The 14,929-nt window shown below is 31.5% G+C and overlaps 1 protein-coding gene across 1 annotated transcript; it reads left to right on the top strand.

Moving 5' to 3' along the window:
• Nucleotides 1-620: 620 nt before the first annotated feature.
• LOC148282952 (carboxypeptidase Q-like) lies at nucleotides 621-13,697 on the top strand. The gene is made up of 3 exons (XM_088224229.1): nucleotides 621-859; nucleotides 9,118-9,247; nucleotides 12,553-13,697. The coding sequence occupies exons 1-3, from the start codon at nucleotides 642-644 to the stop codon at nucleotides 13,672-13,674; spliced, it is 1,470 nt and encodes a 489-aa protein (XP_088080355.1). The 5' UTR covers nucleotides 621-641; the 3' UTR covers nucleotides 13,675-13,697.
• The last annotated feature ends 1,232 nt before the right edge of the window (nucleotides 13,698-14,929 follow it).

Below are 14,929 nucleotides of genomic sequence, written 5' to 3'. Positions count from 1 at the left end.
CTATAAAGAGACCACCGGAAGCAACGTTAGTCAGTCAGCCCAACAAACTCAGTTCAGTCAGTCAAACCAGCTCGACGAAGTCACTCAGTTTCAACGTATAGTTCAAATCTAGTCTTCTCAACTCCTCATATACGTTACTCACGCGCTCCTCAACAATGTGTTCCAAATTCAACATGTAATAAATCAGCATTCAAACCGCAACCGCGTCTCTTCTGTCCATCACCAAATGAGACGGGATCACCACACTCTCAACGCCAGTCAATCAGTCTAACAAGTTCAGTTCACTTCAGTCCAGCACGACGAAGTCATACAGTTCCAGAATGTAGTTCAATTGCAGTCTCTTCAACCCATCATCGCCGCTACGCTCGCGCTACACAACCAAGTGCTGTATCATTACGAGTGTAGTTTTATTGGCGTTATGATATTTGTAAATAAATCAATACTGTTTTACCTACTAAAGGGGTTTTTGCAAAAACGAACCGGATGGTACTGAGAACCTACAGCTTATTAAAATTTGACATTGATGAATATTCGTCTCGCTTTTTATCTTAAGAAAACAATTAATTTAAATACTTAAATTTGTTCGCGGTGACTGCATATAAATTGAAAGTATATGAGTTTTTATCTTACTGTTGAACAAAATGTCTTCATGTCGGTTGCGAGTGCTTTTTATTTATACATTTTTACCATTGGGGATTTTATGTCTTTCCTTGCTAGAAGACACAATAGTTGACAATACAGATGATGGATGCGATCTGCCCCAGAATGTTATAGAGGATATAGCCAAATATTCCGATACAACTAATCGTATAATCGACTATTTTACCCAGGGAGAATACAAGGGAAAAACGTGGGATCAGTAAGTAGCACTTTTTATTATTTATTACATACGCCCAGAGGGCTTTTATATGACTGGTACAAAATTACAATTCAAGAGTTTCATGGTATAACAAGACAATAAGTAGGTCTAAAAGATATTTTTATTTTTATTTTATTTTATTAAAATAAACGTCACATGGTACATTTTTCATATTAGTTGCAATTACAATAATATAAATACGTTAAAGTAGAATTATAAGTAAAGTAAATTATTTTAAAAAATATATAAATTAAACGGTGATTTACAAATTAAGAAGTCTGAAAAGATAAACAAAATATATACACTCGTTCAGCAACACAAATTAACTGTATTGTCCCATTTGTATCAACCGCCTTTGGTAAAAAGCAATACAATGTAATTGCTCCAAAAATATTTAATGATTTATTGCCAAATATAAAAGACTCAAAATGTAAAACAAATTTTAAAATTTAAATAACTGCACATATAAATAGTGTAGCGAGAGATTAAAAAAAAAATATATATCTAAATGAAAAAACGTAGTACTTTATATAATTGGTAAACATATTATTTATATTTTTATGTATTTCATTGCTTTATATTTGTTTTATTATATATTATACATTATTATTTATGTTTAAGTAACATGTATTTTTGATACATATAAATACTTTATATTTGTATAATAACAATTTTTAATTTCTTACATTTGATTAGCTTGGCATTTATAATTAAGTAGTTTTAGTTTTTCTTTTTTATGTTATTGTTTTATTAGTATAGGACTACTAATACTCTAAAGATAGAAAATCTCCATCTTAGAACAGGTTGTGCCATGTAAGATGGAGACTATCATAAACAGAGAACACTCCGTTTTCATTTTACATTAATTGGTTTTATTTAGATTCCCTGTTATTAAGTATGTATTTTATTTTTTTGCTTTAAATTTATAAATAAAAAAATAAATAAACAGTATAAAAATTAATTAATAAAAATTTACAGCAGGGATGGAGAATACCTTAAAGAAGGGAATATGGAAGTTTAGGCATTTACAAGGCTTATGACCTGACGTTAGCTGGTTTAAGTAGCCACTTTACACACTGTGTAACATTCACCATTTCGCCTATGTTTGAACATCCAAATTACTTAAATTTTTCCATCTGTTGATTTTAGTAAAGAAAGAGCTGAAACCTTTATTGTTGTGAAGAGATTCATTTGACTCAATTATTTCACACAGTAGGCAACGCCTGAAAACAATTTTTCAATTTTTAAACTTCTTCTTGGACCAGTTGGTTCTATTATAATATTTGAGTTTGTCCAAATGTTTGTAGACAAAATACTGGATTTTTCCCCCTCGGGAGGGATTAACAGTTATAAAATTATTGGTAAAAAAAAATTTCCGATAAGAAATATTTTAAAACTGTAAAAAAACTAGTACAACCATACATTTCAATAAAGAAATTAAAACAACGTTGAATAAAACCTAACTAAACGATAAAATGGATATAAAATATCAAAAATTGTTATTTAAAACTACTTCTTAGGTAAACAGTATAAATATAAAAAAATGTATTGGGAAATAAAAAAAAATAATAAAGAGAAACATTTCATAATAAAATCAAGAAAAAAAAACATTTATAAAGATATTTAAACAATTTTGTACATTACTACATGATAAAAACATTTAGATCTATTAGATACTACCTTCTTTTATCCTTGAAATATAGTACAAAAATGTAAACATTAATTATTATTATTTTACTGAGTTATCGTTCCTTTTCTGCTCTTTATGGGGCATAGGGCACTGCATTGATGCACCAACCGCATTTGACCATTTTTTGTTAAACGTATAATGATCAGTCTTTCGCTTCAAATGCCAGTCCAGGGACTATGAAATATTCTAGAGCATAAACGCCTTTCAAAATAAATATTTCCAGTCAACCCTGTCAGGAATCGAACCCGAGACCTCTTGCATGGTTTATAAACGTGCGGACTAATACACCACGAGGCCGACATGCTTTAAAGATATACGTAAATAAAACAAAAACAAGCAAACAAACAAACCATCACGCTAGGATAGAACGCCATAACACTCTATATTGGCATACAAACCTCGCTTCCTCTACATTCATACATCTTCTCATGCACGCACGCCGATTATTCCTACTTTTGACATGTCCATCTTTAAGTATTTGATGGACTTGATCGTGCCATGTCTTTCTTGGTCTTCCTCGATTTCTGCATCCATCAACATTTGCATCGCAGATCCTTTTAGCCGTTCTTTCGCTGTTCATTCGCTCTACATTTCCAAAGCAACGCAGCAACGCCCCTTTCTTGATTCTGTCGATAATGCATGTCTCAGCCTTACACACTTCACGGATCTCGACATCTGTGCACCTATCATACATCGTTTTACCACAGATTCGCTTACGGGATCGCATTTCGACAGCATTCAACCTACTTTCATCATCATTTTTTCAATTCCATACTTCGCTCCCATACATAAGAGCTGGCACTAGAACTCCGTTGTGAACTGCTAGTTTAACATTTGTTTGCCAAAGTAGATTTCAGGGCACCGTTCACCCCGTTCCCGGCACTCATCCTCCTTTCAATATCTTTATTTATTTTATTTTATTTTATTTGGGAAATCAACAGTTCTACATTCATATGTTTAGTAAACAAACAGATATAGTGTATAAACTCAGACCTAATAACAGTTTTCCACATAGTATACAAAGTTAGTAAAGAAAAAATATTACAAATCAAATAAATATCTACATACAATTTATACATATAAAAATGTTATTATTTTAATGTACTCAATAATCAAAGATTTTTCTCGGCCTTTCCGTTCCTAGTAAACATACTTCCCAGGTACACAAATTCTTCTACCTGATTCAGAATATCTTCGTTTACACTAATCTCAAATAAGGTAATATTTTCATCCCTTTCAAAAACCATAACTTTTGATTTTTTAACTTTCATAAGCAAATCGCTTTTCTTAAATATAACATAAAAGTTGGTACGTACATAACTAAATATTTTTGAAAAATTATAACAGTTTTAGGCAAAAAAATAAGAATACCGTAGGTATTACGAGTATTTGAGTTTACGTAAGTAAAATACAAAAAATCAAGGTGATTTTTAAAGCGTTCGTGTAATGTAAATTATTTTTATTTTATCACCGAAAAAAAACATAATAAACATAAAATAAAACTGGCAATGGATAACGAAACATATCAGTTTCTCCATACTCGTTTCCGAGCCGGTGTAGTCTGATGCTTGGAGAATTTAGTAAATAATTATGTCTACCAGACGACACAACAAAGGTAGACTGTAATTTTAAAAATCATATATTTGGTAGTTTTAGACTTATCAGTCTAGTGAAATCAGGGGCGTCTAGTGTGTTGTTCGCCATTTTAAAAATTCTTCAATTAGAAAGGGATGACAAGTTAAAAAAGTTTGAAATTTCTAAAGATTGAAATTTCTAAAATTTATTTTTTATTTTTTAATGTTAAGGTGAGATTTTTATTAAGGCTTTAGCCCAAGAAAATCATATTAGTTTTCACAACATTATTTTTTGGTATGTGTATTTTTGTACATACACAAATCTGGATTTCTCCCGAGGGGAAGTAGGTATATATTTTTTACGCTAGTGAAAGCTTTCTCATTTAATAAGATATATACAAGAATCAAAATGATACCGTTGTCGATATTCGCTAATAAGCGGAATGGGGAATGTTGTACGTAAAGTGGCCACTCAACCCAGCCAATGACAGGTCATAAGCCCTGTAAACGCTCGAATATCGATAATCCTGAATTTGAAAAAAATTCTACCTCATCTCTATAGGAATATTGATAAAAAAAAAATATATACCTACTTCCCCTCGGGAGAAATCCAGATTTGTGTATGTACAAAAATACACATACCAAAAAATAATGTTGTGTAATAAGATCTGGTCAAAATATAAGTATAAATAAAATTGCAGAATCATCTGCAGGCGATTACTAGTACTTAATTTAACTCGGAAGAGTCTTAAATACATAAAATAAAGTAATATGCTAATTAAAAATACTTAACTTCAATATCAATACATAGATGGTGCTCCAACACGCTAGTGAAAGCTTTCTCATTTAATAAGATATATACAAGAATCAAAATGATACCGTTGTCGATATTCGCTAATAAGCGGAATGGGGAATGTTGTACGTAAAGTGGCCACTCAACCCAGCCAATGACAGGTCATAAGCCCTGTAAACGCTCGAATATCGATAATCCTGAATTTGAAAAAAAATTCTACCTCATCTCTATAGGAATATTGATAAAAAAAAATATATACCTACTTCCCCTCGGGAGAAATCCAGATTTGTGTATGTACAAAAATACACATACCAAAAAATAATGTTGTGTAATAAGATCTGGTCAAAATATAAGTATAAATAAAATTGCAGAATCATCTGCAGGCGATTACTAGTACTTAATTTAACTCGGAAGAGTCTTAAATACATAAAATAAAGTAATATGCTAATTAAAAATACTTAACTTCAATATCAATACATAGATGGTGCTCCAACACGCTAGTGAAAGCTTTCTCATTTAATAAGATATATACAAGAATCAAAATGATACCGTTGTCGATATTCGCTAATAAGCGGAATGGGGAATGTTGTACGTAAAGTGGCCACTCAACCCAGCCAATGACAGGTCATAAGCCCTGTAAACGCTCGAATATCGATAATCCTGAATTTGAAAAAAATTCTACCTCATCTCTATAGGAATATTGATAAAAAAAAATATATATACCTACTTCCCCTCGGGAGAAATCCAGATTTGTGTATGTACAAAAATACACATACCAAAAAATAATGTTGTGTAATAAGATCTGGTCAAAATATAAGTATAAATAAAATTGCAGAATCATCTGCAGGCGATTACTAGTACTTAATTTAACTCGGAAGAGTCTTAAATACATAAAATAAAGTAATATGCTAATTAAAAATACTTAACTTCAATATCAATACATAGATGGTGCTCCAACACGCTAGTGAAAGCTTTCTCATTTAATAAGATATATACAAGAATCAAAATGATACCGTTGTCGATATTCGCTAATAAGCGGAATGGGGAATGTTGTACGTAAAGTGGCCACTCAACCCAGCCAATGACAGGTCATAAGCCCTGTAAACGCTCGAATATCGATAATCCTGAATTTGAAAAAAAAATTCTACCTCATCTCTATAGGAATATTGATAAAAAAAAAATATATATTAGTTTTCCATTTAAAATAATGTTATATTAAAAATCACAGCATAAAAAAATCGTAAAAATAAAACTAGGTAAAAAAATTAATTACAGGGGTATTTCTGATAAAAAATGTTAAAAAATCGTATCATCATCATCATCATTGTTATTTCCTTTCCACGCCTAATCGCAGAGTATTTTTATCATTTTTGTTACACAAAAGTGAAATGATCAATCTTACGCTTCAGGTCCAGGGACAATGAAATATTCTAGTGTAAAAACACCCTTTTAAATAAAAATTTCATATCAACCATGTCAGAATCTAACTCTAGATTTCTTGTATGGTAAGCAAACGTGCTAACCATCACACCACGAGGCCGACAAAGACATTATTTGACGACTTTCTTTAGTGAGACGATAAGGTGATCAGTCTTACACTTCAGGTCCCTCTACAGAAACAATAAAATACTGCAGTTCAAAAAACCTATACAATCAATATTTCACGTCCACCCTTACAGGAATCAAACCCAGGATCTCAATAATAGTAGGCAAATATATTAACCACTACACAATGAGGCGAACTTATCTCCACTCAATTTTCTTATTCAGATCTTTAATTTGAGAGCCGCCATAACCAAAAAATTCAAGTTAAAGATGGATAAAGTATTACATTATATTTTCATATATTGTAAGCATACAAGAAAAATAGGCCAGATAATTTTTTTAAAATTTAGATATTTTTTCGTCAAAATTTAATACTGGATTTATTGAATTAAAAAAAAAAAACTTGCATAGTTTTTTTACAATTTGATTATTGTATATTGTTAGGTTTTGAACATCTTCCACAGGAAATATTGACAAAATCAAAACTTCTTTACTAACAAAATACATTGCTTATCCTTAGTATTTGTAAAGTATAAAAACTTTAAATCAAATGTGTACTAAATAGCAAAATTATTAGTTTGTGATTATAAAAAGACTTCAATCTTAATTTGCCAACAAACAACAATTAGAACGTTACGAACTTTTCAAACATCAACAGATGAAAGAATTGAAGGAATATAGATGTTCAAATATGGGCAAAATAGTAAATGTTACACAGTGTGTAAAGTGGCTACTTAAACCAGCCAATGATAGGTCATTAGCTTTGTAGATGCTTAGACTTCTATATTACATCGTTTACATCATCTTTTTTGTAATTTATTTATGTTATTCTAAAAATATAATTGATTAAAATAAAATAAACTATTGTTAGACGTCACTCCCCATTGTGTACACAAAAATTTTTTATTTCTTTTACGTAATGGGAAACGTTAATGTAAATATATGCATTTGATTTATGTAAAAAAATGTATTTAATATTGTATTTTTATTTGTTATTAATATTTTTTTTAAATTTAAAAAAATTACCTTCTCTTAAATGTTCTTCATATCTTTTGTAATATGTTAATTAGAACGTAGTTATGCGGAAAGCAGCCAGTCCGCAATAAAAAAATGAAATATTGGTGTTTTTGTGAGCAGTAAGGTCAAGTCTATGTTCTGCTAAAAACAGCCAGACCACTTTTATACGAAAGACTGTAATAATCACCTTCTGAAAATAGGTTGATCACAAAAACGGTATTTCTCAATTTGCAGAAAACACCCACAGCACTTGAAAAACCTTACGGTACTTTAAGAATCATTAACACTGGTAAAATACATAATTCGATTCTTGTCTGTAATATTAAAAAAATCTAATGTATCCATTGTTTATCATCTGTCAAAGGCATTGCAACTGTTGTGAAGACTTAAATTTTCACTCTTTTCATAAAAGTGCTATTATCTCAATTGAACTTTTTTTTGACTTGCTGCTTTCTACATAACTACATTTAAATATGACTTGGTCATTTTTCCTTATTTGCTCATGATATGTAGTTATATATGTTTTTTAAATATATATTTTTATATTTCAACCCGTGTATTTAATAGCCTTACGTATCATGTACAAGGCTAAGGGACTCGGAAAAAATCGTTTTTGTTTGTCTTGGAAATGGGATGTTCGATCACTGATTTTGGTTTATTACCTTTATTAGTCCAATTACCATTGTTGCAAAGTTCAAGAACAATGGCGCGTGATAACTACTTTTAACTACAGTGTGGATATCTGTTAAGGATATTCCATCTTTCCTGCATTCTGCTTCAAGATTATGGCGTAGTTAACTGAAAAATGGGCACTGAAATAACAGATGTTTGATACTTTGTGAAGAAATATCATCGCATGGACAATAGTCATCATTCCTTAATTTAAACCTATATAGGTAACTTCTCATAGCTCCGTGTCTAGTAAAAATTTGGGTCGTTTCGAAAGTACTTTGGTGATGACGAAGGAAGTTTGCTGCATCAGCCAGCGTTGGAAAAACAATTTCGTGATTTTACCTGTAGAAGAAGCGCGGTAATGATCCTATTGACGCTGCTACGTATTTTGTTTTATACAACGTTTAGCAAAGCTAAGGAGATAGTCTGAGAAGAAAGTTGCTGTTCTTTTACATGTTGCGGCTCTTGCTCGTTCATATACTTTCATTTCCTAAGATACCACCATGTTCTTTTATACAGCATATTTGAAAAATCATCCCTCTGATTTTAAGATGCTTAATTTTCCTCTGAATATCTACAATTAATGGATTTACCGACCAAGTATCAGTTATAGCTTGAACGCCAGAACGATAATCTGATATTATTTTTGCCATGTAATGTATGTTTGAAATTAAAATATTTGGTACACCTTTATTTAAATTAAAATTAAAATTGATTAAATAAATATGTACAAGTGGAAGTGTATTTAAATTTGCCCAAACATACCGTTTATATAATGTTGTGTACGTAATTGGTGCTAAGTCAAACTTTTTATTTTTTATTATTGTCTATAATGCACATATTATGCGCATCTTAAAAACGTAACCCAGTATGCACAACAGTTAAAACCCTAATTGAATATAAAATGCATAGTAACATGACTCAAATATAAAATAAATACATAAATATTATTATTTTGTGATTTCAGTTTGGCTGTATTTGTGGACAAGTTTGGGAATCGCATTTCAGGATCACAAACTTTAGAAGATGCTATCGATTACATGGTTGAGATTTCAAAATTAAATGGTTTAGAAGATATTCGCACAGAAAATGTTAAGGTAACTCAAAAATTAAATATATATAATTTGGCTGAGAGTGCGTAATAAATTTAGAAATTAAAAAATAATCAACATTAAAGAATTGAAATTTATTGCAACAGAGAAGAAAAACATTTTTGAGATGGACATATGGAAGTTTAGGCATATACAGGGCTTATTACTTGTCATTGGTTGGTTTTAGTGGCCACTTAATACACTGTGTAACATTCACCATTTTGTCTATGTGTAAACATCTACATTTCATCAACTCTTCCATCTGTTGACTTTTGTGAAGTTAAAGAGCTGAAACATTTATCATGTGAGTGAGATTCATCCGGCTTAACCAATTCACCTACTAGGCAACGCCTGAAAAAAAAAATTCAATTTTTATACTTCTTATTTAACCAGGTAGTTAATTCAACAAAGTTTTGAGTATGTAAAAATGCTTGCAGACTAGCCGAATTTCCTCTCTAGGGAGTTATTCATATTTAAATTGGTTGCAACAGAGAAGGAAAACCTTTTTGAAAAGTATACGAAGTGACACTTAAACCCGCCAGTGACAGGTCATAAGCGCTGTAAATACCTAGACTTCCATATTCCCTTCTCAAAAATGTTATCCCTCTCTGTTGCAACAAAACATTGTTAAACATAAAACAATATTATGAATTGAATCGGCATTCACTTCGAAAGAACAGTTTATTAACTCTTAAAAGACTGTGGTAAATAATTCCTTTGCGCGCGGTGATGTAACATCGTGTTACCACTAGTAAAAGACGGAATATTCTAAAGTTCGGACATTTGAAAAAAATGGAAAACATGGAGACTACTGTTTAATAACTCCTTTTTCATAATTTATGGGAATAAACATATAATTTAATCCTGTTATAGCAAAATAAATTGAAAATCACAAATACGCCACTCATGTTACGCGCGTGCGTCCCCCATCATTGTCATTAACCGAAAGAAGACTAAATCTGTTTTAGATGATACTCACTGCAGAACAGCGTCTCAGTCTTCCTAGTTATGACTTATATCTTCGTGCTCTGTCTTGTATAAGGTATCTGTATATATGTATTGCTGAATTAGCGGACATTCATGCTTCGCGTAGCAAGGTTAAATATTTTTTGCATTTACATATAGCAGAGTGGTACAAATTTTACTTTCCAAATCGGGTGTGAAAACGTCCATTTGAAGATTCCAAAAAATACGAATTCATAATTTAAAAAAATAAGAGAGATATATCAAATCTTGTGTCCTATGTCGACTAGTGTGACATCACAGCCACACAAGAGTTAAAAACTATTATGAAAATAAAACTTTTTTATCAGTATTACAAAACTTTTATTATTTTACAAGAATACTTCTAAAGTTTCGGGAAAATACTCCTCCTATTGACGGGTGATTAAAAACTAATAGTGCAAACAGAATGTTCACGGTTATATAGTAGAATATATCGTGGGCATACAAGAAAAATTGACCAAGTGACAAAATTAGTAATGTTCGGGGTAGCCATTTTAGTGTTTTTCTAGAGTTCAATTGCTTCTCAAAGATCGGATTTGTCAAGTAAGTGGTTGTTAATTTTACATTATATGTACGATATTTTCAACTTTTATGTAAAGTATAAACGTATTTAAAAAACATTTTTAATTTTATATAAAAAAATATTAAAAACTTCAATTTTACCTGTAAAATTTGACATGAAATTTTGCAGATATTCATTTTTGTTTCGTTCATTGAGGGAGATAGTATTTTTTTAATTTTATAACCATAAATTATGTTTCTGGAATTTTTTATTTCAATAATCCATAATTCCATTTTTTTATGTTTATGAAGGTGAAATAAACACAGAAATACAAAATAAATGAAAAAGAAGTGTTACGTAATAATCTAAAAAATACATTTTATTAATTAACTTTTTATAAAAAAAACCGTATCTGTCAAACACAAAACGTGTGCTTACTTACTAACTAATAACTCTAAACTAACAAAAAAAATTGACTCACTTTTACTTAGTCGATTCTTTGGATCTTAAATTTACTAATAAAAATGACTATGTGTGTTGGTCAGTTTTACTTGTCAAAAATCTGTGAGCTTCTATAAAACAGTCACATATTTTACAAATCAATTGTTTTCGGAGCGTTGGATCGACTTGGAATTTTTACCAGTCAAGCACTATACTAATACGATGTCAAAAAGTCAATAATCTTAATTTCGTCATTTTTGCAAATGGTCAGTTTTACTTGTATAACTACGATATACAAAAACTAACAAATTAATCACTGACGGAACCTGAATTAGGGTTGTTCTCCACTTATCTAGGTGTAATCATACATATGGACAGTTGTCCAAAGTACAAATATGGAAATATGATCACTGAGGGAAAGAATGTTGAGTGAAATTTAGTTCTTGAAATCAAGCACATTAGTAAATGTAACAATATTTATAACTGTAATTTGGTTTGTGGGAAGACACCCATTAAGCTAATAAAAAAATTGTGTCAAACTGATAAGAAGTTTAAATTTAGTAATAATTTAATATAAAACAATTTCAGAAGCGTACCGATACAATGTAGTTTCAGAGCTGTGAGAATAATTATCAAATATATTATTTGTTTATTTATTGAAGCAAAACAACGTTATCATAAAAAGATAGTCTGAAATAATTATGAACATTAATTTAAATTTAAGTTTATTGCAACGGAGAGGGAAAACATTTTGAAAAGGAAGTATGGAAGTCTAGGTATTTACAGGGCTTATGACCTGTCACTGGCTGGTTTAAGTGGCCATTTACACACTGTGTAACATTCACCATTCTGCCCATGTTTAAACATCCACATTTCCTCGACTCTTCCATCTGTTGACTTTTGTGAAGTAAAGGAGCTGAAACCTTTATTTTGCAGGTGAGACATCGTTTAATTAACTACCAGGAAAAAGAAGTATAAAAATTGAAAAAATTGATTTCAGGCGTTGCCTAGTAGGTGATTTGGTTCAGCCGGATGAATCTCATCCGCACAATAAAGGTTTCAACTCCTTTACTTCACAAAAGTCAACAGATGGAAGAGTTGAGGAATTGTGGACTTTTAAACATGGGCAGAATGGTGAATGTTACACAGTGTGTAAAGTGGCCACTTAACCAGCCAACGACAGGTCATCAGCTCTATAAATGCATATATTTCTATATTACTTTCTCTAAAATGTTTTCTCTCTCTGTTCCGATAAATTTAAATATGAATAACTCCCTAGGAAGGAAATCCAGCCAGTCTGCAAGCATTTGGACATACTCAAACATTGTTGAATTAATTGTAATCATTGCAATATTTCTTTTAGGTTCCACATTGGGTGAGAGGAAACGAAAAGGCTACATTATTAAAACCGAGAGTTAAAAATTTACCTATACTTGGTATTGGTGGTAGTGTAGCTACACCTATCCGGGGTATTACCGCCAATGTAGTTGTCGTTCAAAATTTTACAGAATTGAAAGCTCTTTCTAATGCATCAGTCAGCGGTAAAATAGTTCTTTATGCAGCACCATTTGTAAGTTATGATGAGACCGTTAAATACAGAACTACAGGAGCATCTGAAGCTGCAAGAAGGGGAGCTGTAGCAGCTCTTGTAAGATCTGTAACACCGTTTTCAATGGCAACCCCACATACGGGAGGTCAATACAACCAAACTGATAAAAAAAGAATTCCAATCGCAGCCATTACCGCAGAAGATGCTGACCAACTTTTGAGAATGCAAAACAATGGCGTGAATATCACGATCAAACTGATTATGCCAGCAACATCGGAAACCAAAATATCAAGAAACACCATAGCGGACTTGAAGGGAGCTACAGAACCAAATAAATTAGTTATAGTGTCAGGACATATAGATAGTTGGGACGTAGGAGATGGTGCAATGGATGATGGAGGTGGTTCTTTCATATCTTGGGTAGCTCCGGTTGTTTTAAAAAAGCTGAATCTGCGTCCCCGGAGAACTCTGAGAACAATTTTGTGGACAGCTGAAGAACCTGGACTCATCGGAGCTAAAGCCTATGAAAAAGCACACCGAAAAGATAACGACAACATAAACTTTATTATGGAGTCTGATTTTGGTACATTCTCACCCCGCGGATTAATATACAGAGGAAGTAAAACTGGAGAGTGCATGATGAAAGAAATATTAAAGTTATTTCACCCTATAAATGCGACCCAACTGACGTTGGATGAACCTGGACCAGATATTGATTTTTTTACGAAGCAAGGAATTCCTGGAGGTGGACTTTTTACTGATAATGAGAAGTATTTCTGGTACCACCATTCAGCGGGAGATACAATAAACGTTATCGAACCCGACGCTCTCGATAGATGTGCAGCGTTTTGGACTGCTTTCTCATACATTGTAGCTGATTTAGCGCATGATATTCCGAGAGATATAAAACCTGTTAATGCTATTTTGATAGAATAATATATTTATTTTTGGTTCTTAAATTCCTATTTTATTTTCCATTGAAGATGACTATTAATTGAGGTTTTGCCATTTTATTTGTTTTTACTTTAAAATACTTAATTGGCGATGCGTAAGCTGGTTCTCGACAGAAGGTATATAAATTTATTTTTTTCACAGCGCGAAATTGGAATTAATAGGAAAGGAGTTGGGATGGACTGACCTTTTGTAGATTTTTGGTTCCTCTTGAAAACAGCAGCAAAACTCCACATTGATGGTCTCTTCTTTGTCACATAAATTTAGTTTAAGTTTAATATTAATTGTATTTTTATTTTTACGCAATGCGGTATACCGAAATCGATTTTGCGATTTACGTGTGTGTTAGTCGAGTTTTGATCGGACACTGACCCCAGGTGACAAATTAATTAACTAAATAGTTTCTGGAACTTTACACAGATGTGAAAGGGACAGGATTCAAGTTGGCGAGAGAAAAGGAGACGGGTATAGGAATTCATTTACGCTGTGACACATTTTCAAACGGCCTAACCAAACTAGTACCTAATAATTTAACAATATTTGAATTTATTAAAAATTAAATACTTAGCACAAAAGAATTTGATATTATATTACAACACAACAAGTTTTCGGTATTCCGAATTACCCATCATCAGGTGTAAATATAAACTAAACTTAAATATATACATAGAAAAGTACTTAGGTATTGATAGGGTCGGGTGGAAAGGGCAAGGTAATGTGTGGTAGAGGGGGTGATTATGGATACAAATCATTTTTTTCATTTCCATGAAATTAAACTTTTACATTATGTTACAAATAAAGGTATTATTATGAATAATTTAGAAAATATTGAAATACAAAAAAAATCTGAGTTTAATTTAATTAAAAATTCTTCACCTCTGTGATCAATATTCCCCAAAATTAGGAAAACTCTACCTTCTCCACCACACATTGCCTTGCCCCTTCCACCTGACCCTATAAGTACCTTAGTACTTATCTGTGTATATATTTTAGTTTGGTTTATATTTACACCTGATGATGGGTAATTCAGAATACCTGAAACTAGTTGTGTTATAATATCTGTCTAAGTTGTATATATGTAAGATGAAGATCCATAACTGGATTGTATCGAGGGGTAGAAACCACTGTATGAGATTGCTTCGGGAATAAATGCATAACATCGCTGCTGTTTTCATTATTTTTATTTTCATTACTATCCATATACGTATATCGTAAATGTGCATGTCATCACTGTCATACG

The sequence above is a fragment of the Micrasema longulum genome, unplaced genomic scaffold (genome assembly GCF_059751315.1).
Source record: "Micrasema longulum isolate JH-2025_06_02 unplaced genomic scaffold, ASM5975131v1 h1tg000274l, whole genome shotgun sequence".
Classification (NCBI taxonomy): domain Eukaryota; kingdom Metazoa; phylum Arthropoda; class Insecta; order Trichoptera; family Brachycentridae; genus Micrasema; species Micrasema longulum.
This window is presented reverse-complemented; position numbering and strand designations above follow the sequence as displayed.

What these genes read in the sequence shown, in the direction of transcription:
- LOC148282952 (XM_088224229.1), top strand. Translation starts at nt 642, where the DNA reads ATGTCTTCATGTCGGTTGCGAGTGCTTTTTATTTATACATTTTTACCA. An exon ending in AAGGGAAAAACGTGGGATCA is followed by an intron (nt 860 to 9,117) that starts GTAAGTAGCACT and finishes TTGTGATTTCAG; the next exon opens with TTTGGCTGTATTTGTGGACA. An exon ending in TTCGCACAGAAAATGTTAAG is followed by an intron (nt 9,248 to 12,552) that starts GTAACTCAAAAA and finishes TATTTCTTTTAG; the next exon opens with GTTCCACATTGGGTGAGAGG.